The sequence below is a fragment of the Fusarium sambucinum genome, chromosome I (assembly GCF_050947815.1).
Source record: "Fusarium sambucinum isolate potato_lamoka chromosome I, whole genome shotgun sequence".
Taxonomy (NCBI): domain Eukaryota; kingdom Fungi; phylum Ascomycota; class Sordariomycetes; order Hypocreales; family Nectriaceae; genus Fusarium; species Fusarium sambucinum.
The window spans coordinates 6757033-6778941 of NC_139294.1; the positions used below are offsets into that span (position 1 = coordinate 6757033).

At 47.4% G+C, this 21909-nt stretch overlaps 8 protein-coding genes across 8 annotated transcripts; 4 read left to right on the forward strand and 4 right to left on the reverse strand.

Moving 5' to 3' along the window:
• Positions 1-706: 706 nt before the first annotated feature.
• Positions 707-2446, forward strand: FSST1_004875 (J domain-containing protein; the record flags this gene model as incomplete). The annotated part of the gene is made up of 1 exon (XM_083231094.1): positions 707-2446. One exon carries the CDS (start codon positions 707-709, stop codon positions 2444-2446), a length of 1740 nt encoding a protein of 579 aa, XP_083088305.1.
• A 6737-nt stretch (positions 2447-9183) lies between these two features.
• Positions 9184-10221, forward strand: FSST1_004876 (uncharacterized protein; the record flags this gene model as incomplete). The annotated part of the gene is made up of 4 exons (XM_083231095.1): positions 9184-9224; positions 9274-9818; positions 9877-10013; positions 10060-10221. The coding sequence occupies 4 exons, from the start codon at positions 9184-9186 to the stop codon at positions 10219-10221; spliced, it is 885 nt and encodes a 294-aa protein (XP_083088306.1).
• Positions 10222-11367: 1146 nt separating this feature from the next.
• Positions 11368-13350, forward strand: FSST1_004877 (uncharacterized protein; the record flags this gene model as incomplete). Its single annotated transcript, XM_083231096.1, has 2 exons — positions 11368-11463; positions 11509-13350. The coding sequence occupies 2 exons, from the start codon at positions 11368-11370 to the stop codon at positions 13348-13350; spliced, it is 1938 nt and encodes a 645-aa protein (XP_083088307.1).
• A 148-nt stretch (positions 13351-13498) lies between these two features.
• Positions 13499-14906, reverse strand: FSST1_004878 (uncharacterized protein; the record flags this gene model as incomplete). The annotated part of the gene is made up of 3 exons (XM_083231097.1): positions 13499-14329; positions 14387-14724; positions 14780-14906. The coding sequence occupies 3 exons, from the start codon at positions 14904-14906 to the stop codon at positions 13499-13501; spliced, it is 1296 nt and encodes a 431-aa protein (XP_083088308.1).
• A 1032-nt stretch (positions 14907-15938) lies between these two features.
• On the forward strand, positions 15939-16280 carry FSST1_004879 (uncharacterized protein; the record flags this gene model as incomplete). The annotated part of the gene is made up of 2 exons (XM_083231098.1): positions 15939-16152; positions 16201-16280. 2 exons carry the CDS (start codon positions 15939-15941, stop codon positions 16278-16280), a joined length of 294 nt encoding a protein of 97 aa, XP_083088309.1.
• A 561-nt stretch (positions 16281-16841) lies between these two features.
• FSST1_004880 (uncharacterized protein) lies at positions 16842-17226 on the reverse strand (the record flags this gene model as incomplete). The annotated part of the gene is made up of 2 exons (XM_083231099.1): positions 16842-16903; positions 16959-17226. The coding sequence occupies 2 exons, from the start codon at positions 17224-17226 to the stop codon at positions 16842-16844; spliced, it is 330 nt and encodes a 109-aa protein (XP_083088310.1).
• Positions 17227-17962: 736 nt separating this feature from the next.
• On the reverse strand, positions 17963-19517 carry FSST1_004881 (Ytp1 family protein; the record flags this gene model as incomplete). The annotated part of the gene is made up of 4 exons (XM_083231101.1): positions 17963-18295; positions 18348-19193; positions 19244-19321; positions 19371-19517. The coding sequence occupies 4 exons, from the start codon at positions 19515-19517 to the stop codon at positions 17963-17965; spliced, it is 1404 nt and encodes a 467-aa protein (XP_083088311.1).
• Positions 19518-21344: 1827 nt separating this feature from the next.
• Positions 21345-21881, reverse strand: FSST1_004882 (mediator complex, subunit Med11; the record flags this gene model as incomplete). Its single annotated transcript, XM_083231102.1, has 1 exon — positions 21345-21881. The coding sequence occupies one exon, from the start codon at positions 21879-21881 to the stop codon at positions 21345-21347; it is 537 nt and encodes a 178-aa protein (XP_083088312.1).
• Between the last annotated feature and the right edge of the window lie 28 nt (positions 21882-21909).

The following is a 21909-nucleotide window of genomic DNA, read 5'->3' on the forward strand; positions in this document are numbered from 1 at the left end:
CCAGAGTCGTGGACCCCCTTCCTGGCGTCTGATCGTCGACTCTAGCTTGTCCTCTCTATCGACCCTTGTACCGGCGAATCAGTCCCCCTTGTCTTTTACCACACTCTCGCCCGTGACCTCATCTGCTCTTGTTCTTCAATACCCCAACGACCGCTGTCTTGTCCCCTTCTCCCGCATTGTTCCTCTGTTCCCCGTGGACGTGAACAACCAAATCAACACCACCAATTTACTTTACTTTACATCTTTGTTCTCTGTCGTGTCGTCTGTCTCGTGTTCAGCAGCCGGCTGCTCACTTTTTTGTCAAGACTCTCGCCTCCCACCCCCGGTCTTTCGTTTGATCCGGCATTGCATTGCATTTACTTGCAAAGTACAAATTTCTGCCTGGTTCTACGGTACCCTGCAAATCCGAGCACCCACTCACCTCACCTTGCTCTGGCGACGAGACTCACAAGACACCGCCCCCCAAAAGCAAAAGCCCAGACCACTCAACAACATCAAGTCATACTTACCCGACTTGGTTTTTAATATACATACAATCAACTTCCCAGCCCTGCCTTGCTTGTAGGATACAGCCTTACCACAACTCACTAAAGCCTCGCCCTTCCGACGACCTTCGGATCCATGCGATAGATATCCTCAACGAGCAACATTTATCTATTCTATATACTCGACACCTTCATCGGTAGTCGACAATCAACCACCCAATATGTCTACACAACCTGATCCTTATAAAATTTTGGGTGTCGCCAAAGATGCTCTATTACCCGAAATTCGATCTGCGCACCGAAAGCTCGTCCTCAAATGCCACCCTGACAAAGTTCAGGACCCAACATTAAAGGCTCAGAAGCAGGACGAGTTCCAGCGCGTTCAAACCGCCTATGAGCTACTGGCCGACGAGAAGGAGCGGAAACGCTACGACGATCAGGTCAGGCTCGCAGAATTGCGAGAGCAACTGCGAGCCAAAACAGCTGCAAGTGCGTCAAGTCGTCAGACAGCTGCAGCCGCAAGCCCCTCAGCAAGTCGACCTACACCTACAACCGCATATAAATATGAAATCCACACACCTGAGCGCAGTTATAAGTCTCCCCGACAGCCTTCACCTGGCCCTAGGGGATACTCTTCATATTCTCGTTCTTACGAGGATGACCATCCTCGCGCTGCCGATATCTTTGAGGGAGTACGAACCGTGAGGAGGGAGAAGTCCTACCAAGACAAGACCTCAAGACGTGAAGAGAGGGAAAGAGAAGAGAGAGAACGGGAGAAGGAGTACGCGCGCGAGTTGCGTGAGCGGGAGAAGGAGAAGGAAATTGAGCGTCAACGAAGAAGAAAAGCCGACGATGCCATTCGACGTGCCGAGAAGGAAGCCAAGGAGGCCGCCAAAGAAGCCCGACGCGCCGAGAAGAAGACTCGTGATAAGTCTCGCAAGAGGGAAACGGAAAGCAAGAAGACGAAACCTTACATCGAGACCTTTGACAACGAGCCCGCCTCAAAGTCCGACAAGAAGAAGTCGAGCAAGAAGCACGACGAGAAACGCGAGCGAGATCGATCAACGCACCGTGAGGAGGTTGTTCCTCCCGCTACTAACTCGATGCCCCCGCCTCCTATTCCTACTCAGTATCAGAACGAATATTTGAGCAAGGCCGATGCTGCCATGAATTACATCCAGGCTTCTCGAAGCAAGGTTCCATCATCTTTCGCTCGACATGTGCAGCCTCCTGCGCCCACTCCACCTCCTGTGGGCTCGCCCTTCGCCGCTCCTACCGAAGACGACGACGCCCGCCGATCGTCCGCCAAGCCCAGACGCAACTCAGCTGGCGAGAAGGTTTACAGCAAGCCTGAGGTCGTTGATGACCCCCTTGAGGCTTCTCCTCCTACTGCTCGCCCTCATATGTACAAGTCAGCCACAGCAACCGGTGTGCCTACAGGCTCTCCTCCCCGACGCGACCTTCCCCGGACATCTACCATGCCCGTTGAGGGTGGCCACAACAGTCGCTACGCGCCAGGCATCTCCAGAGCTCAAACTTTCAGCGGTGCCTACCCTGAGATTGACCCCCGTGGCCGAGGCCGCACCAGGCATCAGGCTCAAATCCCTGAAAGTGATTCAGAGGATGAGTATGAGCGCCAGCGACGAGAGCGCAAGGCCCACCGTAGCAGCAAGAAGCACGGTCCCGAAGCGCGTGGCGAACATGTGATGCAATACCGAGTTGATGGTGGCCGTACAACGCTCCAGAACTCCTATTCGCGTTCCGCCGAACCCACTGATGCCTACGGATACTACGCTGATCACACTGGTGCCCGCGCCGGTGAGCGTCCTTCCATGCCTGCTCGCGACACTAGCTACTCTGGTGGCTACGGAGGCGTTCAATACCCCAAAGTCAAGACCTCGAATTACAGCGACGTGCAGTTCAGCCAGTACGGGCCCTATCGCGAAGCCTATGCTGCCTAGACAGCCAGGCTAGCCTTCACACACATTGTCTCGCGACATCATTTGACGGCGTTTGAACGCGTGTATTCCAGCACCTGGGTTTCCATTTCCATCTTAGCCTCGGCATTGATATTTCTGTCATTTACCTTGTTTTCATGCTTTAACGACACGAAACATGTCTTACGAAATACGAAATTTACCTCGATCGCAGACAGGCGATTGGGATGCGGGATGATTGGCGCGAAGGGGCAGTGGTTGCTTGTTTTTCACCACCATTTGATGAGTTAAGCTCTCTGGCATCTGTAAGGGCCTTGAATCGCTGTGGAGAGACAAGTTTGCATGATAGACGTGTTTTCTTGGCTTTGTCACTCTGTGTTCTTGTGACCCCAGAGCCACTCATTTTACGCTGTAGGGAGCGCAGCAATCATGGCATCGGCAAGGATCTTTGGGCGGCTCTATCTGTTTTTTCTAGTTTTCTATTTTCCATAACATTATTGGCGTTGGGGATACCACACTCGCTCGGGTTTCTTATCTACTCGGATGACGAGAGGTTATATCAATATCAGATAGAGATAGGAGGCAGGCCTTTGACATGGCCTGGCTTTATTAGAAATGAAAGCTAATTCGCCTCACATTTTACTTTTCCCGTTCAATTGTGATATGAACTGCACTCGTTTACGGATGCTTGCAACATTCAATCCCTGCTATCTTGATGCTATTCAGCCCAGCCCTTTCCAAATCAGCACGATATCTCGGTGGCGACCTTGACCGCATACAAGCATAAGCTGACGCCAAACGTTCTTGCGCCGCAAATGTTCTAACGGATACTGACCGACTAAGCTGAGAGTTGCCCCGGATTGAACGGAAGCCAATATGATAGGCCACGCCCATAAATTTGACTCGGTTAACGTTGGCATCGTGAAAGTAACCAAGGCCCGCACCCAAACACCACTCACCTGTGGTCGGTCACCTGTGTACCTACGTAGCACATGCCGGACCGAGATACAAGCACACGTACATACATTCTGATTTCATTGTGCGTATGGACATGTCGGACATTTGCTCGTACGTGTAATCACTCGGAAATGCAAAGTGTCATTCGCATACGGGACTCTACTTTTTTACCTCCGCTTCACGGGAGCGTATCTCGTTTGGGACGATGAGCCGCGGTGTAGACGTGTAATGGAAGGAATATTGCCTAGAACATCGGAAGCACGAATCTGGGGTATCACGGGGACACTATCTAACCGATTTGCTCGGGATTGTTGTCTGGATTACCAGTGGAGGTTTGGTGAGGTGGCAAGAGGAGACGCCTATCTGATTAGACACGTCAGTTGCGGTATATGAAACGGGGCAGATATCGTGGGGAAGCAATCTATTGTGATGATGTGGATTGTTTTGTATGTTTCGTGTATGTTGTTTATCCTTGAGGTCGGGTCAATGCAGAGACAACAACACACTGAGGCATCGCGGGTCTTTGCAGTAAGTGACAATGCATTCATTCCAAGCGAGAGATTTCCATGAAGTCATTAATAACGATACTCCCCTAATGCATGAGGTCAATAGCCGTATTGTATTTTGATGATGACGGTGAAGAAGCTGGAAGTGATCCCGGCGACGATGCATTATGCCGCGTCCGAAGGCCAGTAAAGAGATAGCAATTCCAAAATGTCAAAGACAAACGGATACTGTACACAGCTTAGACGGGAGCATGCGCAAGAAATGTCACACCGCGTCCGTCATGCCTTCGGCTTCCTCTCCTTGCTGCAGCGTCCCGCCGCCGCCATGTTTCTCCATCCACACAATTGTTGATTGCTGTATGTGATAGAGTCAATGACAGAATCTGTAAATCGAATGGTCTTTCAATAACTAAGCAAATTTGAAGGAAAGAATGGCCATATTACACTCATTATTCCCCTAGTCTGAATCTCGAATCTCAAATCTTCACGCAATTCTCTCCCAATCGTTGTTTCCTACTACACATCTTATCACTGCACTTCTGTCAAGTTTCAACGGGACTATGACTTTGCATCCTATGAAAAGGGGTATCTTTCGGCATGATATTGATGTCCCGCCGAAGCTATCCTGACACTTCATCTTCAGAGATAGAGTCAGCAAGTCAGCTCCATTCATCGCCTTTTATTGGAGACGCATATCCTACCATCTTGTCGAATACGACGATGTAAGTCTATGAGTACAGTGCTCTTACAAAGCTGACCAAGCTAGTGCTCCTGGAGCTCATCGCTGGAACCTCTCCTCGGAAACCGTCTTGAGCCAGTTCACATTTAAGACAAGTAGTGCTTTTGCCGTAAGGTAAGACATTGGGATGAATACGTTGAATGATACATTCTACCCTTGGCTACCCATGAACTCGAGACTTGGAGTTTAGCTCTTCAGTAAGTTGTTACTTGATTGTTGTACATGTCTAATATATCTATAGGTCGAACGAATCATCGTTTTCTCGACACACCCAGCGCTCTCAAAATATTGGATATCGAGGGATTTAGAATCACCAAGTCTAAGACTTACGCCGCTGATCCAAGAGCGATAAGAATTAATCTCTGCCTGTCCTAGCGAGTCTACACACCGGTACTAGATGTTTCCCAGGATCGATCACATCTTTGGTATCATGCCTTCTGTACCAACGCAGTCGGCCCTTGTCACCATCTTTATGGTGTTCGAAATTCAGCTATGAAGCATTCTCGACAAACCACACACTGTTGACATGGAGACAAACGGTGTTCAATCTTGAAGTCCCACCAGCCGACAGGTAAGCATTTTTTATTGTTGACACTCTCATCATTGACTTAACGATTCATTCGTCGTGGGCATGATGAGATAGTCGCTGGTGGTACTTTTATCCTGGATTATACTAACAATATCAGGCAAATTTTGTTCTGGCTTGGTTCCGGGATATAGGACAACTGGAAGAACTCGAAGTCGCTGTATCCAGACGATTGCCAGTATCCAACAACGCCCATCATCATGCATGGACGTCTGAACTTTTCCAAAAAAGATAATGTGCTGGAAAATCAACCACCCTTCTATGCTCAGATGGGATGTTGGCCAGTCGATCCGAGAGGAAGAATGCCCCTTTGATCAGATTAACGCAAACCAGAATTCATCGTCAAGCAGGAGCTTGGGAAGATGAGTCAAACAAGTTTACAACCCTATGATCAAGTATTTGAGTGTAGTATCGCGAAGCTTGCCCATTATACCGGGTGTTGAAGGAATGGCTCGATACCTCGTTCTCTATGATGGCAAAGATCTGACGAGTCTGACGATGACTTCATCGATGCCATAGGAGGTAAGTTAAATCTACGATGATAGCCAATGCGAGTTACTAATACTTACAAGCAATTATAGAATCTGACGATGCAGACCGCAGAACCACTGGGCTCCCAGAAGACACTAGGGATGAAACCATAACACAGTCATCCATATGACTTGCTTCAAAACCTTGTCGTTAACGATACGATGATCCAAAGCCTATGATACTTTGGAGAGAAGAGAGATATTGGGTGGTGAGGTAAGCCATATATGCATTGCTTCTCTTAGTTAATATTAAGTAACTAACTGACTCAAGCAGAGAGCAACGGAAGGAAATGAGGCCAGCTTGATCACAAGAAGCCAAACTTGCTGTGACTGACAAATTTCAGCTTTCAACCACCATAGAACTCGATGCTGCTTGCCCCAAAGGACCCTCGAGGGCCGCCCAGAGAGATGCATCTAAGTCAGAAGATGGCGAGATGGACGTCATTCCAATGCAGTGGATGAAATATCTACGTACGTACGCTATCTATATCGGCCAGACAACACTCTTGTCTTATCTTCAATACTTCGAAGATGCTTCACTTTGGTGGATGGCAGTGTTCGGAACGTGGCAGAGAGAGACGGAGCAATCGCCATCAATGGCCAAGATGCGACGGCGACAACGAACTAGATCACGGACGTATAATATCAAGAAAGACAAACACACAGCCCCCTTGTTGGGTGTCTACTACCTCCCCACGCGTTATCAGTACCACACTCGACACTGTCTCTCTCCTTTTCATTTGGATTACATCTTTGGTGGATAGGTCGATACAGAGTTCTCTTCTTGACATAATACTGATCGATGACTACGCTCGACCGAATGGGCATCCTGCTTCAACAGGTTGGCGAACAATTTTGCTACGAAAATGCACACAGATGAGACAAACCTGATCAACAAGGTCGCGGTTGTGTATCTTTTATACTTCGTCTCATCAATGCGACTCTGAGCAAGCTGCACGACCCTACTATTGCAAGGGAACCAATTCTGTCCGGAAGCTGATCGCTGCATAACGACATGGCTGCCGCTCATTTAACAATTTCAACTGAATGGTGTCGAGCACACAAGGTCAATAATTCTTTTCTCCAAAATTAAAAACAACCTTCCCCCTTGTGAAGACGTAGGCCCGATTGGCTACCATCAATGAGATACTTGACCACAAGATCGAAAGTCGCACCCGTATCGAGGCCCTTGTAAAGCGATCAGAGTATCACAGGAACCTTGGATGCACTCGGTCACCAACGCGATGATGCTATACGATCCTATGGGTTGGCCAGTTGGGCATAGCCACTACATCCCTCCTGAACAACGATTACCAATTCCATCAAAGTTCTCCAAGACTGGGATCAGTCTTTCAAGCCTCGGATGGAAGGATGATTCTGCTATTTTTTTATTGAGCCTATGTGTCAACAAGCCAAGCATAGCTCAGTCATGACTTGTCTGTATTGTGGGTGGCTATGCCTATACAACGAGTGGTAGTATCTTGGAAGACAGGACAAGAAGTATGTTCCCAAAATGCTTTTCTGGACATTATTCGCTTCCTCAAATGTTATATTTACGTCCGAGGTTGTAGGGAAAGAAGAAGAAGCAATTCCCTGCCTTTGTCGCCTGTCCTGGCTGATGCTGTATTCACATGGAACACAACTTCTTGTGGCATTCTGGCTCAAGCACATGCTGTGTACAATCTCGGGCACAGGTTTGTCGTAAAGGTGTCCCACGAATATACGCGGAAAACACGTTGCTTGGCCAAATAATGTATCGCATAACAGGCACATATCTCGTGCCAGCATTAACTATTGGTGTCTTTCTCAGCTGGTACCTCAATAATTGGCGCCGCCGGGAGAGAAAAGGCTTCATGAGAAACATTCATGCCTTCTCACAACGAGCAGCAAGAAAAACTCCGAAGATCAATTTCTGGTAAAGCACAGAAATGGCATCAAATTCAGACTATCGGAAAGTACTCGGGCTTCGAAGACGTTTTGAAGTTGGAGGTGTTATTCCCATCTTTCTCTTGTTCAACAAAAAGCTAGCAAGGACGAAGAAGAAGCGTCATCTCATCTCGGGTCGATGACCTCCCTATTGCCCAACAAGTGTCTATCAGGGAACTAATTGTCATCGATACTTCTTGACATGGCAATAGACCCTAAAGCGGCTTAGTAAACCCAGATCTTCAACTTCTAGAAGTATGCTGCAAGGCTTTCACTCCTTGCAGGTCCAGTGTGCTAGGGAAGCTCATGGGTTACAAGTCAATACGCATCAAAAATCTGAGGGACAAGTCTAAAAGCACAGAGGTTGAACCTATAGGCGTCACACCTTTGACGCTTCTACGCAGCTTTCAGTAGTGAATTCATGGCAGCTTCGGATGAACTTTTGAGCTGGAGAACTTGGCTAGAGTGTCAAGAATGAGATACTAGCAGGTGCAAATGCATTACACCGGGCTCTCGACAAGATAGCACCAGCGACACGCACACGAATCGCCACTTTTCTGAAGACCCAGATCCCCAGAAAGATCTCGCCATCAGGCTATGTTAATACCTAGTCCAACCCAAGACTGGGCGGCGATAGCCCTCAAGATTCTAGTGAAGTTGAACCAGAGGTACCTTATGTCTGGACTTCTGACTGGGACCGGTATAAGGCATTGGCCTATGCCAGTGGGCTTATTGCTGTCGAATATTAGTTCGCAGCGAAGACTGTTGCCTCGTATCTCGAAATCCCTGTACAAAAAGAAGCACTGAGAAAGTGACTCAGCATCGATTATCAACGCTGAGGATATTGATGCGCATCATAAAAAGGTCCCTTAAGACTACATTCGAAACCGCCGACGGGACATATGAACAGTTCTAGGAGGTTCTTTACATTGGAGAAAGACAAAATATAACATGAAATTTCCCAGGTGTCATGCAAATTAGGGAGTGAGATGGATGCCCTTCTATTCTTGGTTGTATGTTCTCAGGTCAGCTCTTGAGTAAATGGATTGGGTTTCGATACAGACCATTCTTTACATATCTCTTGCACAATATGTGTTAGCATATAGATAGTCTTACACCCAAATGAAAAGGTTCGTCTATTATCAATCACTTCTTCCATAGCCACATTAGAATATACAAAGGGGATAGGCACAACCATTATGTTTAACTTGCCATGTCAGACCGTTTGTCTGCTTTGAATGCCGGTTAAACTGGAGAGATAAGAACTTCTACTTCATTCTGGGAGGCCTACCATCATATGACACAACCCCTCAGACGTAGCTGCATAGGCCTCCAAACCCACCAATAGAACTTGATAGAATTGAACATTGCAGATGTAGCTTGACCATCAATATAAATATTCATCTTTACGCTCCCCCTCCTGTTCTGTTTTCTCTCTCTTCTTCAATCCCGTTTCACTGGTTGATCAGCACCACTGGGGGCAAGCTCAACCTTGTGCCCATATGGTCCCTGGCAGTATGGGTGGAATGATGTGCCTGTCCCCAGTGGTGCTGCAAGAGTGTCACTAGGATTCAATATACAATTATCCAATTCTTTTCTACCGATAGCCACTATACGTCTAGCCACAAAGGACTCGGACGCCCAAGAATGGAGCGTCGAGAGAGCTGCGATCTCTTCTTGTCGAATGTCATGTTCGATCCTGACATTGACATTCCAAGCGTTTCATGGAGCGGTTTCTCGCTGAGCCCTGCGGATGACGCATTATTTGCCGACGTATATCTTGGCACAGATGAAGATTCATTTAGCATGTGTACATTCTCTACCGATCTAAGCACTTTCAATTTCGACAGGACATTTGTTCATGAGAATTACTTACCCGACATATCACTTACAAGCTGGGACTTTCTTACGATGCAGCCACCACTTACTACAAATCCTTCAACGGAATCTCTGACTAGTCCAGACAATGGAGAGCCGCCTGAATGCGTCGAGACTCAAACATCCTCGCTGAGACCAATGACTCAAGTCTCGCTAGGTATGTTGAGCCCGCGAATGCATGAGGTGCTACCAACACAGAATACCCCTGAGCGACCAGCAGGCATACCAAACACTCCGAGTGGAAGAACAAAGATGAAGCATGGCACACGGCCATGTGATTTAAAGTCGGTTACCACAAATTCTATATTTCGAACATCTCCTTGTTCTAACAGTCATTGCAGAAGACAGAAGCGAAAAGAGGACAAACCAGACAAGTGCCGTATCTGCCAAAAGGGCCATCAATGGAGGCGTGATCTGGAAAGGCACTACTGCACTCAACACCCAGAAGAAGCTGCCAAGATGGGGCTTAGTATGTCTAGACCTATATGCAGACATTGTGGTTAAGACTTTGCGAGGCGCGATCATTTGACGCGGCATTTGAGGAGGAAGCATGGCGGTTAAGGGGTACTTTGTATGTTAGCTCAGTTCAGTTTCACGGAGACGGATTTATCATGGCGTTTATTGTTATCTTCCAGATTCTCGTCCAGACTCTCGGATCCGTTCACTCGTTCTCGTAAAGGCTCAACTTAATGCTCCCATAACGGACGTGTTCATGAAGCAAGACGAAGAGGTGTTGTCGCATAGGGGCGGGTGTATGATAAAGGGTTCGCCGGTTCTAATGTCCATTGGAGTTATTTTAACGAAGAAAAAGACAGCACCTAAATGTTTATGCGCCCGGCAAACAGACGCTCATCGATGTCTACTAACAAAAAAGAACCTCAGACATGCAGCATGAATAGCATAAATGAAACTCCGGTACAGGGAATCGAACCCTGGGCTCCGCGGTACTGATCTCTCAGGTTATGAGAGCGCGAAATGTTAGCCACTACACCATACCGGAAATCGGCTATTTGTACTTCGATGAATGTGATGCTCATCAACAAGCACTATGTTCTCTATAGCAAAGAGCGAGACTTACACAGAGGGACCCTTTATTAACCTCCTTTACATTCACTTCGTTCTCTTATGTAGATTATGATACTTAGCTTTTTTTTATCTTCTCTTAGTCTCCGATAGCTATAACCTACTAAAGGACTTAGTTGATAATAGAAGTAAGGAGTAAAGACGAGTTAGTTGGAAATAGTATATATATTTATTGTGAAATTCTATATGCTATTAGCTGGCCTAGAATACGCAGATGGGTATAGCCCTTCTATATTCTAGGCTCCTTCTTATCTTACAGCGGGTTAATCACGGGCTGTTAATCAGTATGATAAAGATCCAGTTACCCGGCAACGTAGCGCATTTTGGGTAAATGGACTTTGCTTAGATATTTTGTTGCGGTGTTTACAATTTGTTACTTCCCTCACCTAAATGCTCCCAGTGTCTCGTCTCTTTGGTTATCCTATAATCTCTGCTCTAGTAAAGCTTAGCGCTCGTTCTCATTTTTGGTATCTGCCCCTCTTTTGTGCCCTCAATTCTCAATTTTGAGAAGTAGGTATCGTGAGCCGCCCAACTTATGCTTCACCCTTTCAGCTCATCATCGACCTGAGCTGAACGGTGCTCGCTACAACGCCTTTTTTGTTGAACAAAAAATATTGCTTTCCTTTTGAAGCTTTATTGAAAGGTATTTACTTATTAAAAGCCCTCTTTTCGGTGCATGCTGATTGAAAGGTAGGCTTCTAGGGCACCTGGATTACGCGCAGTCGGTCACTTCATCCATTATGGAGCCTATGGAAGAAACCTATGATCCGCCCGAGGGCTATACCTCCTTCGACTGCCCAAACTTCCCCGAAAACAAAACTCTCACCTGCCCCTATGTAGGCTGCGACGGCTTCGTGTTCGCCTCCGCCGATGAGTGCTAGAAGCACGAGTACAACTGGCACAAGGGTCCCTACATTTGCGGCGAGTGTGGTCACAGCTTCGCAGCTGCTCCTGCCCTTGGCAGACATGGTCGTGCGAGCGGTCATCAAGTCGAGTGGGAATGTTGCGACGACGAGTGTGAGAAGTTTGGGGAGAAGTTCGCTACTAGTGCTCTTTATCTCGAGCATCTTCGTGACTCGTCGGGTCACCGATATGATGAGGGAAGCGATGAGGCTAAGAATACCACGTCCGCTTTCTCGCCTTCGACCGACTCCGCTACCCAGGATACTGAAGACGATGTCTTTGGTCCTGCCCGTCAAATTGCTTCTTCCAACGGAAACACCTGTAAAGAACCCTGCTGCTATCGTTATGGCACGGATTACAGGTGCAAGTCAGAATTCAGCCGTCATGAAGACACTGGCGCCCACCAAATTGCGAGCAAACTGAACCAGGTTCTTCTAATCAACACTACCACCGACGAAGTTGAAGCTGAGCAGGAAGCCATACGTTCATTACGATGTAACTGGTCTGACTGTTTGCTGTTCGGAAAGACCTTCAAGAATGCCCGAGTCTTTTATCGCCATCTTCAAGAAGAAGATCATCGCGACAGGTGGGATATCAAATTTCAGGAAGAGAGTTTCGAGTACAACAGCGACAACGAGCCGTTGCCCGGAATGGCTTTTTATGTTGACGGTCGGAAAGGAATGTGTGTCAACGACAAATGCCCCCGGGTTGGTATGAAGTTTGACTCGTTCATGGCTATGAAGCAGCACAGCAGATCTTTTGGTCATGCCCTGACTGAAGAAGATCTAGCCTCAACAGACGCCGAAGAGTCTGGCGACGAGATTTGGAAGTCGAGCGAGGTCCATGGCATGGAAGTCACCGAAGATGAAAGCCTCTGGAAGTGTGTCAAGCAAGGATGCAAGGGCTACCAGAAAATCATAAGCAACATTGCCAACGTCAAGAAGCACTACAATTCAGCTGCTCACATCAACGCGGCGGATGAGATCAACTCTTCCGATGATTCCCATGAGGAGCTGGATGGAATGGAGTTTTCCAAAGACAGTGGTTGGCTTTGCGTCAGACGGGGTTGCAAAAAACTCGGAACTACTTACCGCATTCTCTATACTGCGAAACGGCATTTTTCAAGTGAGATTCACGCCATGGCTGAAGAGGAGAGCTCTAATGATGAGTCGGAAGAAGAGCTTGATGGCGTGGCGTACTCGAAGGAACTGGCCGCCTGGGTTTGTACAAAGAATGCCTGCAAGCGTTATGGCCATCGTTTTACTCATGTTGGCGTCGCCCGCCAGCATGCTCGATGCACTACTCACTTGAAGGCTGGCGAAATCACCGCCACCCCACGCCGTATCAAGCACTCTTTAACCAACTCTCTCCTTACGCCTATCGAGATGGATGGCTCGACTATTCATGCAACCCCCGGAAGCCCCTCTGCTGGTCGAGGCCTTAACCTCGTGCAACGCCCAGCTAGTATTTCTGAGAACAGTCCTGCCACCCGTACCCCGGGAAAGATTCGAATTCGGCGACCATCTGTTACCAACTCGCGCAATGAGAAGCGTATCGTGGAGCTTGAGAAGGAAAACCAGCAGTTAAAGGAGCGCGTTGCGAAGCTGGAAGGAGAAGTGTTTGGACCGAAGAGTCCTCAATCAGGTCTGCTTGCTCCACCTGCTGCTCAGGTATCTAACGCCTCTTCTTCATCTCTGTCTTCCCCTGCTTCGTCTAGACAGATGGAAAACTTGGCTCAGTATGTGCAAGACGAGTTTCGTCTTGGTGTGCCTATGGAGGTCGATGAATCTGATGATATGTGGAATCCGGCCAAGTATTGAAAGACAATGTACGGAGATTTGGAAGGGACTGTTAATCGGTAGTGGGTGAAAGGACCACGACTATGTTTATCCGCACTTTGCTTGTAGATAGTAGCTACGCCGGTGTCTAGATAATGAAAAGCCCAGAGCATCACAAATATCCTCCAAATCACCACATAAATCCATCCTCAGTATCTCGGAAAATGCTGTCGGAGTTTTCGTGTTGAGTAGCTTGTTCCCCGTCAAGGCCCTCCCAATACTTGGAAAGAGAACCACTAATAGCTTCATCCCCAGTGCCGAATCGCTGCCGAAACATCTGACCTTCAGGGTTCTCTTCGGGAGACTCAAGAGCCGAGCCGTCTTCGTCTTGTTGATACCCAGAACCTGCAACTTCATCCTCCGGATCATCCACAATTATCTCCTCTCCTTCTTCGAAGAGTTCTCCCGTACATATGATACGACTCCCTTCAATCTCGACCTCGACTACCTCCTCAATGTTGAATAGCTCTTCATAGAGCTGTCGGTCAATACAAAGCTCCATCTCTGGTAGGTCTTCGACGTCATCTTCATCGGACGCCTCATAGATTTCAAGATCAACATTTGCATATTGAGACCGAACACCCACTACACGGGCGCCGTGGAAGATGTTCAGCTCTTCGTCGTCTGAATCGGGGTAGTTTGGCTCGGGATCAAACATGTTGTCGGCCGAGAACGTGTCGTCAAAGTCGTCAACGTCATTAGGACTGATGTCGGGATCAGACTCACTGTCGATGTCACTATTGCGGTCGGAGAAACAGAAAGAATCAAGGCTTAAGGAGGTTGAATCATCGGACGACACGAGGGTCGTGCTTTGGGATATCGATCCTACTCCAGTGCCGTATGACTGTTCAGCCTCAAGATCGCTGGAAAGTAAGGTACAATTTTCGTCGTCATCTGGAGTATGCTGCTCATCCTCGTCCCTGTGATGCAGATATCGGATCGCATCCTCTGCTGCCGTACCCTAGACAGGCAACAAATTCAAGCCGATGTAAATATCCTTCAGTGGGATGCCCTGAACACTGGCCTCGTACAGCTTCACGCCTGTCTTCCAGATTATATCCTCACGCACCAAACTCCCGGCTTGTTGAGCCTCATCTCTTGTGGCGAGGCGAGACTGGATGATGTCGTGCAGAGATTCTGCGGCAGGGTCCCAAGTGCGTCCACACCAAGTTAGAAAACAATCATCGCCGACAGCAATATCATCAAGATCGACACCACTCGCTTTGGCTTCTTCAAGGCGCTGGTTTGAGTTGTAGAAGTAGTAGTTCTTGAAATCAGCGGCCATAAGGTTGAGAGGGAGACTGTTGAGATGTCTTTCACTAAACTCTTTGACCCTAGCGGTGAGATCGATTCCATCTATCTTCATGTTGGTGATGGGGATATAGGAGGATAGATTCGTCTGTCGACTTACCAAGAGTTTCAGATGAAGGGATGCAAGAAGAAATGTCGGGTTCATCGCTGTCAGAGTCGATGGTGATAATATCTTGAAGACCAAAGCCGGAAGGCCCTGGCTCGACTGTTTCGTCGGTGCGATGCATTCTATCCGTGGTAGGGTTTTCGTTGCTCATTTTAATAACTGATAGGCATTGAATGCTGAATGAAGATTGATGGAAGAGGTATGAAAGAGGATAGCTGGTTGAGTTGTGTTGAGTTGAAGTAGGAAGAAGAAGCGGGGAAGGGATTTTAAAAGGGGGTGAATCACTGCTCTCTCAAATGGGTACCGGCAGATCAATGCGACACGCATCGGATAACCTGCTGTCTGGGTGTGCGATGCTAACCTATCAGTAATTGATGTTTTTCAACAAACCTAGGGACTGAACCAAGGATGTTTGTCAATGTCAGTTTGTCCCCCTTTGTCAGGCTAACAGGGTCACCGGACATGCCTTGATGATCATCATGTCACTCTTTCTAGAAACATCGTAGTTTCAACTGAGAGTCACATACAAGACTTCATCTTACGGCCCTTCAATTGATCAAGCAGCCCCTTTAACAAACATATATAAACAGCGCGATGAGGTAGTCCACTCTAGTCAACGACTCGACCGCATTTAAACAAACAACCTGATTTGGAGCCATATAGATGAGTAGATCAGGTTTGTCTGTATTCATTTGGAATAAATAACCTCAACGCCAACTTCGATAGCTCAAAGTGACATACGGGGTTTAGTGGGTAGCAGAAGAGATGGCCTCTAAGCTTTAGGGGACAAAGATAAACATCCTAAGAAGCCTGATATAAATAGCATAAGCTGACCTACGAATTTCATATCTTATGTTTCTATCGGCCAATTTTTCTGATACCATGAGGGGGCCCTATGGTCGCAGTTCAAAATATCACCATGGAAGAAGGGTTTACGATGCACACCAAGCAAGCGATAATAGGCTTATTAACGCCCTCATCAAAACGCAAAATTACAACGAACCATATTTCCATCGATATCAAACGCATTTTCTTGGCTCCTCGATGTCTCCAAACCTTGTTCAGTTTTCGATTTCAAGCTCGCTTGGTTCTCGCCGTATCCTGCAGAAGCCAGCATCTATCTATCTATACCTACTTCACATTCAAGCCAGACATGGACATCGCGATTTGGTTCCGCAACTTCCTCATCTCAACCCTGTGGGCCATAGCAATAAGTATAGGCAGGATTTTTGGTTGCGAGAAGACCCTCAAAAAGCGACTCTACGTGGCTGGCTCTCGCTTTGGCTTATCTTCTTGGGCCACCGCCAATACGAAAACCGCGACGACCACAGAAAGAATCTTGGAATGGATAGACAATGTTGTCCCTGGTAGGTAGAACGACAGCTGCGAGTATAATGCCTTGGCTAACTAACCAGGACCACCCGAAAAGCCTCCTAAAAGACCGAAGCGCAAGTCCACCTCCAGGAGGAACAAGACCAAAAAGACCAAGAGATGAGCTTAAGTTAACACATCTATCGAGTCGGAACAAAGGCAGCAGTTGGCTCTCTATCATGGCATCACCACTCCAAGATGCCGCTTGGGTGTATGCATTGGCCCAAAGGCGGGCTGGGCCATCTGATGCATATATAAATCGACCGAATACTCCTTCGCCAAGCACCAAGATTCATCCGCAAGGAGATCAGGACATCTAGTTCACAACATCTACACCATATACAACCAGTGATTATAAACAAATAGGCCAAGATCGAAAACAGATCGTCATATTCATTATTATCGGGAATGTCTAGAGATTGTTTCCCTCAATATGCGCCTTTGCGACTCTAATGTGAAGTGGTACACTGGGATAGTGCTCCTCCAATCCTGCTAATGTTCAATACTAGCTTTCTCAAGTGCTTGTACCACATAAATATCTTTCGACACGACGTTTCCTCTCTGCCGCTATCATGGGCGGGCTGTTCAAGAATCGCATCGCTGGGTAGCTTCCGACTTGGCGCTTGTCGTGAATCCGTCCGTCCGCTCGGTCGTTTTTGTCTATTTTTTTGCCATCACGCATCCCTCACTGGATATCAGCCATCTCGGCCTCTTCGGTCTTCTCCTCGGTTTGAACGTCGGGGGCATCTACAACAAATCAGTACTTCGTCACCAAGAGATGTCGATTTCTATCAAAACTCACCCTTCATCTCCGCCTCTCCTTCGGCCTCCATCTTTCGCTTCAAAGCATGCGCCATTGCCTTCTCGACCTTGCGCACCTTCTTGGCACTCATCTTTGCTCTGGGTCCGCTTGTGGGCATGAGGCCCTTTCGCGCGCCTCGTGTTGTGTCGGCCTTTGCGACCTTGTCTTTGGGAGCTTCGGCCTTCTTGCGTCGGTCCTTTCGGGCCTTTGAGGCGCGGGCCGCAAGGCGGTTCTTGGAGGGGCCGTTGGGGTTTCCGACGGAAGGCATTGTGATGGAATGTGGTTTTGGGTGGTTTTGTTGGAGATTTTGCAATCACAGCTCAGCTTGGCTCTAAACTTTTTTTTACTCTGGGGTCGAAAATCTCGGTGAACTCTCGGTGAGGAATTACGCTAAGCTGTGCCCCGCTGTGGGGAGCGGCTGTCTTGCATGTTCCAGAACGCTTAGGGAAAGATAAGATAACAAGTACCCTGGACTGTCATTGTAGATCTGTTGGAAATAGAATATCAGGTCTCAAATCACTTTAAGTAGCATCCAATATTCATTTCCAATATGGGGAACCAATTAGTAGACTATACAACTGTTCCAAAGCGAAGTGTTTGGCATCTCACCCTCTTCCAATTCTTGGCAGGCACAATAAACTCAATACGAATCCTTCCTGTCATGTGCCTGCGTCTGCAGAAACGACGTGTCGACACAGGCAAATATTAAGTAACAAGACGTCCACTAGACTAACGTATTGAATCCATATTTAAGATCTATTTGTTGACTGTTATATATATTTGGTGTGTATCATGTACCTGCATCGCGCCTAAAATATGTGTAATGTTTGTCTCGAGAAAATACCAGCTTCCCATCTCAAAGACGAGCGTAACCATGAATCGTCGCCTATGCAAACACCGTGCATGACGCCATCCGGTAATAAGACAATTACCGTCTTCTAATAATAACACTTTCAATCTTTATGTGCCCTTGCGCCGAGGACCTATCAATTCCTTGCCGTCGTTCACGCATTGCCAGGGTTAAGCATTTGTCGACTGGGATCATCATCGTCATCGCTCATTAATCCATCCAATTCAAACTCCTGGGCATCTCGTAATTGGCCGTTCTCAACTGCTAAGCCATTGGCGTAGTGGTTGGCACCGAGCTCCTTTGTGTCTAAGACGGGGTGGGCAAGACGATCCCAGAGGCCAATGAGAATGTTGACAAACAAAAACATCAGAGACGCAAGCGAGTAAGTGATGAGAATGTACGAAATGTGATCCATAGAAGAACCGGCAACGAGTTTCATCTGCTCTTCTGTAGCGCCCATGAAAAGGAAGCCGGCGGCATACATGAGCTACCAATGTTAGTCTCAAGTCGTCAGAATACAAATACAAGTTGGAACTTACGAAACAGGGAATGAACTGGAAGCTATTGGCTGATCGACCGTCTTCTGAGATGGAGTGCGCATCTCTCAGAACAAAAGCAATTTCGATAACTCGAGTGATACCGACTCCCATAAGAGTGTATCCGAACATGGTGTGCGTGGCAGCACTAACCATGAGCTCTTGGGGATGAGCAGACATACCCCATCCAGTGATAAAGATGACAAAAGCGGGAATAAAGTTGCGCTTTGGGTTTCCATCGCGGTCCTTGCTGAGCCAGATACCTACCAGACCAGCCGACCACCATATGACGCCCATTGTGGTATGCTGCCAGTCATTCTTGACCCAGTCGGTGCCCCAGCGGTGCTCGGTAAAGGTGTTGATACAACCCCATGCGGCAATTGTTGCGCTATCGTAAAACTCTTGAGACCGGCCGTTTCGGCGAATCCAAAGCTGACCAACGACCAAGAGGATTGTGAGGAGAATGCCGTAAGCGATGAATGCGCCTCCCATGATGAAATGAGCGGCGCATTGGCCGGTGTGATCTCCTTGACAAAAGCCGAGGGCAGTAATACCACCAAATATCATTTGTGTCCAGGCCATTATTGGCATCAGCTTTCCAATAATGGAATGGCATGGACGAATTAGCTTTCTAATCTTGCCATTGATACCCTTCTCCCAATGACCCTTGAGGTACAGACCAAGAATGACTTGCGCAGCGAGGGTAAGCTGAAGAATGTGTGCGAACTTTCCATGAACATGGTTGGGAATGAACTGGCGGCCCTTATGCGCGTGGCCGAGGAAAAAGCCAAGAATAGCGAGGATCGTGCCCACAGCTTGGGTTGGGACATGCCATCGATTCTTGGTCATCTGAGAGTTGTCAGTGTTGCGTCCTGAGTCTGCGCCAAGCAATTACTTACACCCAAAACCATGCCAACTGGGAAAATAACGCCGTAAGCTAGCATTTGAATTAATATGTGAATCCATAATATCGTATCCTACTACTCATCAGGCAATGCTCCAAGTCTTGTCTACTTTCAAACGCACCATTGGCTCCAGGGAAATAGTTTCGCCTTCGGGAATTTGACCTGTATCGTGTTCGTGGGCTTGTGTAACTGGAGCAAGAAGCGCAATTATCGCGATGCTAGATAACAAAGGCGCCGCGAGGGTCTTTGTTTCATAAGCGCCAATCATGGTCTTTTCGTATTCAATTTCTTTGTATATATTGCAATAGATATTGTTGAAAACTGTCAATGAGGTTGTTCCGTCCTTTCCGTCGCAACAATCGTGGCCGGGTCAGTGGGGGATCGTCACGGATGATTTAGCGGCGTAATGATTCGATTGCAAGCAGTAAACATTGGCGTCGATAAGCGAGTTGATGTTGACTTTCAGCGACAGAGCAAGTAAATGTCTGCGCGTGTTGAAGACGGTAGAATAAAGCCTCCTCTTGGGAAAGCAAAGACGAAAAGAAAGAAGGTTAAGAAGTTAAAAAAGATGAGGACGGAAATCAGGAAACCCCAAAGTTTGCTGTTTCCTTGTGTCGCTTTACCTCTGGGTCCTCTAGTCCTCCATAAAACATGAAGCCCCAGGGGGTCCATCGACTGACAGCGTCATTCCGGAGCTTTCGGCAGCTCTAGCATGACCTTGACAGCCACAGTGATTGGTTGTTTGCAGCATGAGGCTTGATCCTTGTCTGTTAAATCCTTGGACGACTTGTGGGGGCTCCGGAGCTTTGTACGGATAGTCCACTAATAGATGGAATCAACGTGCGTTTTTTTTTGGGTCCGATATATCCGGATCCAAGAACCCAAGAATGCCATATCTTAACAACAAGGGTTAGTCTAGACTATAAGAGTCTCAGCAAGATTTGCTAGTTGGTCTCGGCTTTCCTTGGCCTTGACGGCTCGAACTGTATTTACTGGTCATTTCAAAAGCCAAGAGCTGTTGTGGCAGTACAATGTTGAAAATGGTTAAAAGGTCCAGCCAGCGCATACCTACTATCTTCCATGCATAATAGTATACAAGACATGATTGTTGAGCCCTTTGTCATGAAATCAAATTCGCATCCCAGTAACTGGCAGGCAATGCTAACACCAGACGGCGGCAGCTATTGCGGATCTTATTGGGCTTAGCATTAACCCACTGATACCGATCACTTCGTTGTAATGATGTTGTGTTACAGTACATAACCTACTAATCTGTTGGGCCGGCACCTGAAACGTAGTCGGGCTATATTATGTTGGACTGTACATATACGACAAGAACGCATGCTGTCCTATTTCTACAAGATCAGAAGCTGGCTGATGTCAACATTCTCAGGAGCATATCCTGTCTGTAGAAAATGTTCTTTCGTCACCATTTTTCTTTAAATATTTCGCAGGCCATTTATTGAAACCTTTTCGTTGATCAATTACCTCACTAAAAGACAACTGGAATCACGATTGAGGGACCAGTATAGGCTTGTAGGAAAGTCTACTGCCAGCTTTCATCAGGAAATCACTGCCAATTCATTCAAGGCCCTGACCGCATGGCTACAGTCAATCCAGGACTTATTGACTTCCTAGAGCCCGCGAATCAGCACTGGTATGCGTGTCCAGGTCGTTGAGACAGATGGTTATGACAAACAATCTAGTAATGTGCTGGGTGGATGGGGTCGTCAAGTATCTAGTTAGAAAGTGTACAAGACAAGACTAATAAGTTATCACGACTAGAATAGTTTTAAAGGTAATCGTTCATAGGGATCAAGTTTTATGCAGGTATGGTAATCCGTTGCTCGAATATAAGCTAACTCCTTCCATTCAGTCTTCTCAGTGTCTACAATACCCAATTCTGTTCATTCCCTTGTTATTATTTCACACGACATATGATTCTCTGGATGAATCATGTACTGTATGATCGCAAGTTTAGACGGTCACCAGCCATATATATATTCGAAGACTATGCCTGGAAGTCCTCACGATCCAAAGGCATGTATTCCTCTGTCCAAATGACGTTTGACAGCCACAACTCACAAGCCGAATTCTATTGAGCAGGTTCGTTCTTCTTCAAAAAACCTTTGGCCTTGTCCCAAAGCTCTGCCTCCATGTCCCTCTCCACTCTCGTGCCTCGACTGTTGAGCCAGCCTGCGCCAATATTGCCCACAGCTCCCACTCCATTCGGCTTCTGAGATGCCATAATAGGCCCGTTGTTTTCATGCCGCTGAGGGGGAGCAAGATTGACGATACTAGCCTCCTCGAGAGCGAATATTTGACGCTTCATCTTGACGTCGACGGCGTGTAGTGCCGTAAGAAACGAATCTGTCGCTGAGCGGAAAGCATCCTTTTGGGCGGGAGGATCCAGTGATGGTTTAGGAGGTTCAGATGCTGGGTCCTGGGTTTGGTTGGACTCTGGAGTGTGAGGTATTGTGAGTGCGTTGAGGGCTGTGGCAGTGTGCTTCATGAGCTGGACAATTTGTTGATCGACGGCATTAAGCTGTCGGATGTTCTCTTCCACGGTGAAGGGCTCGTTTGCGGGTACCGATCCGGCGCCTCCCATGTCGACGTCGTTTGGAGAAGACATATTTGTGTATAGAAAGATGGACTGTAAA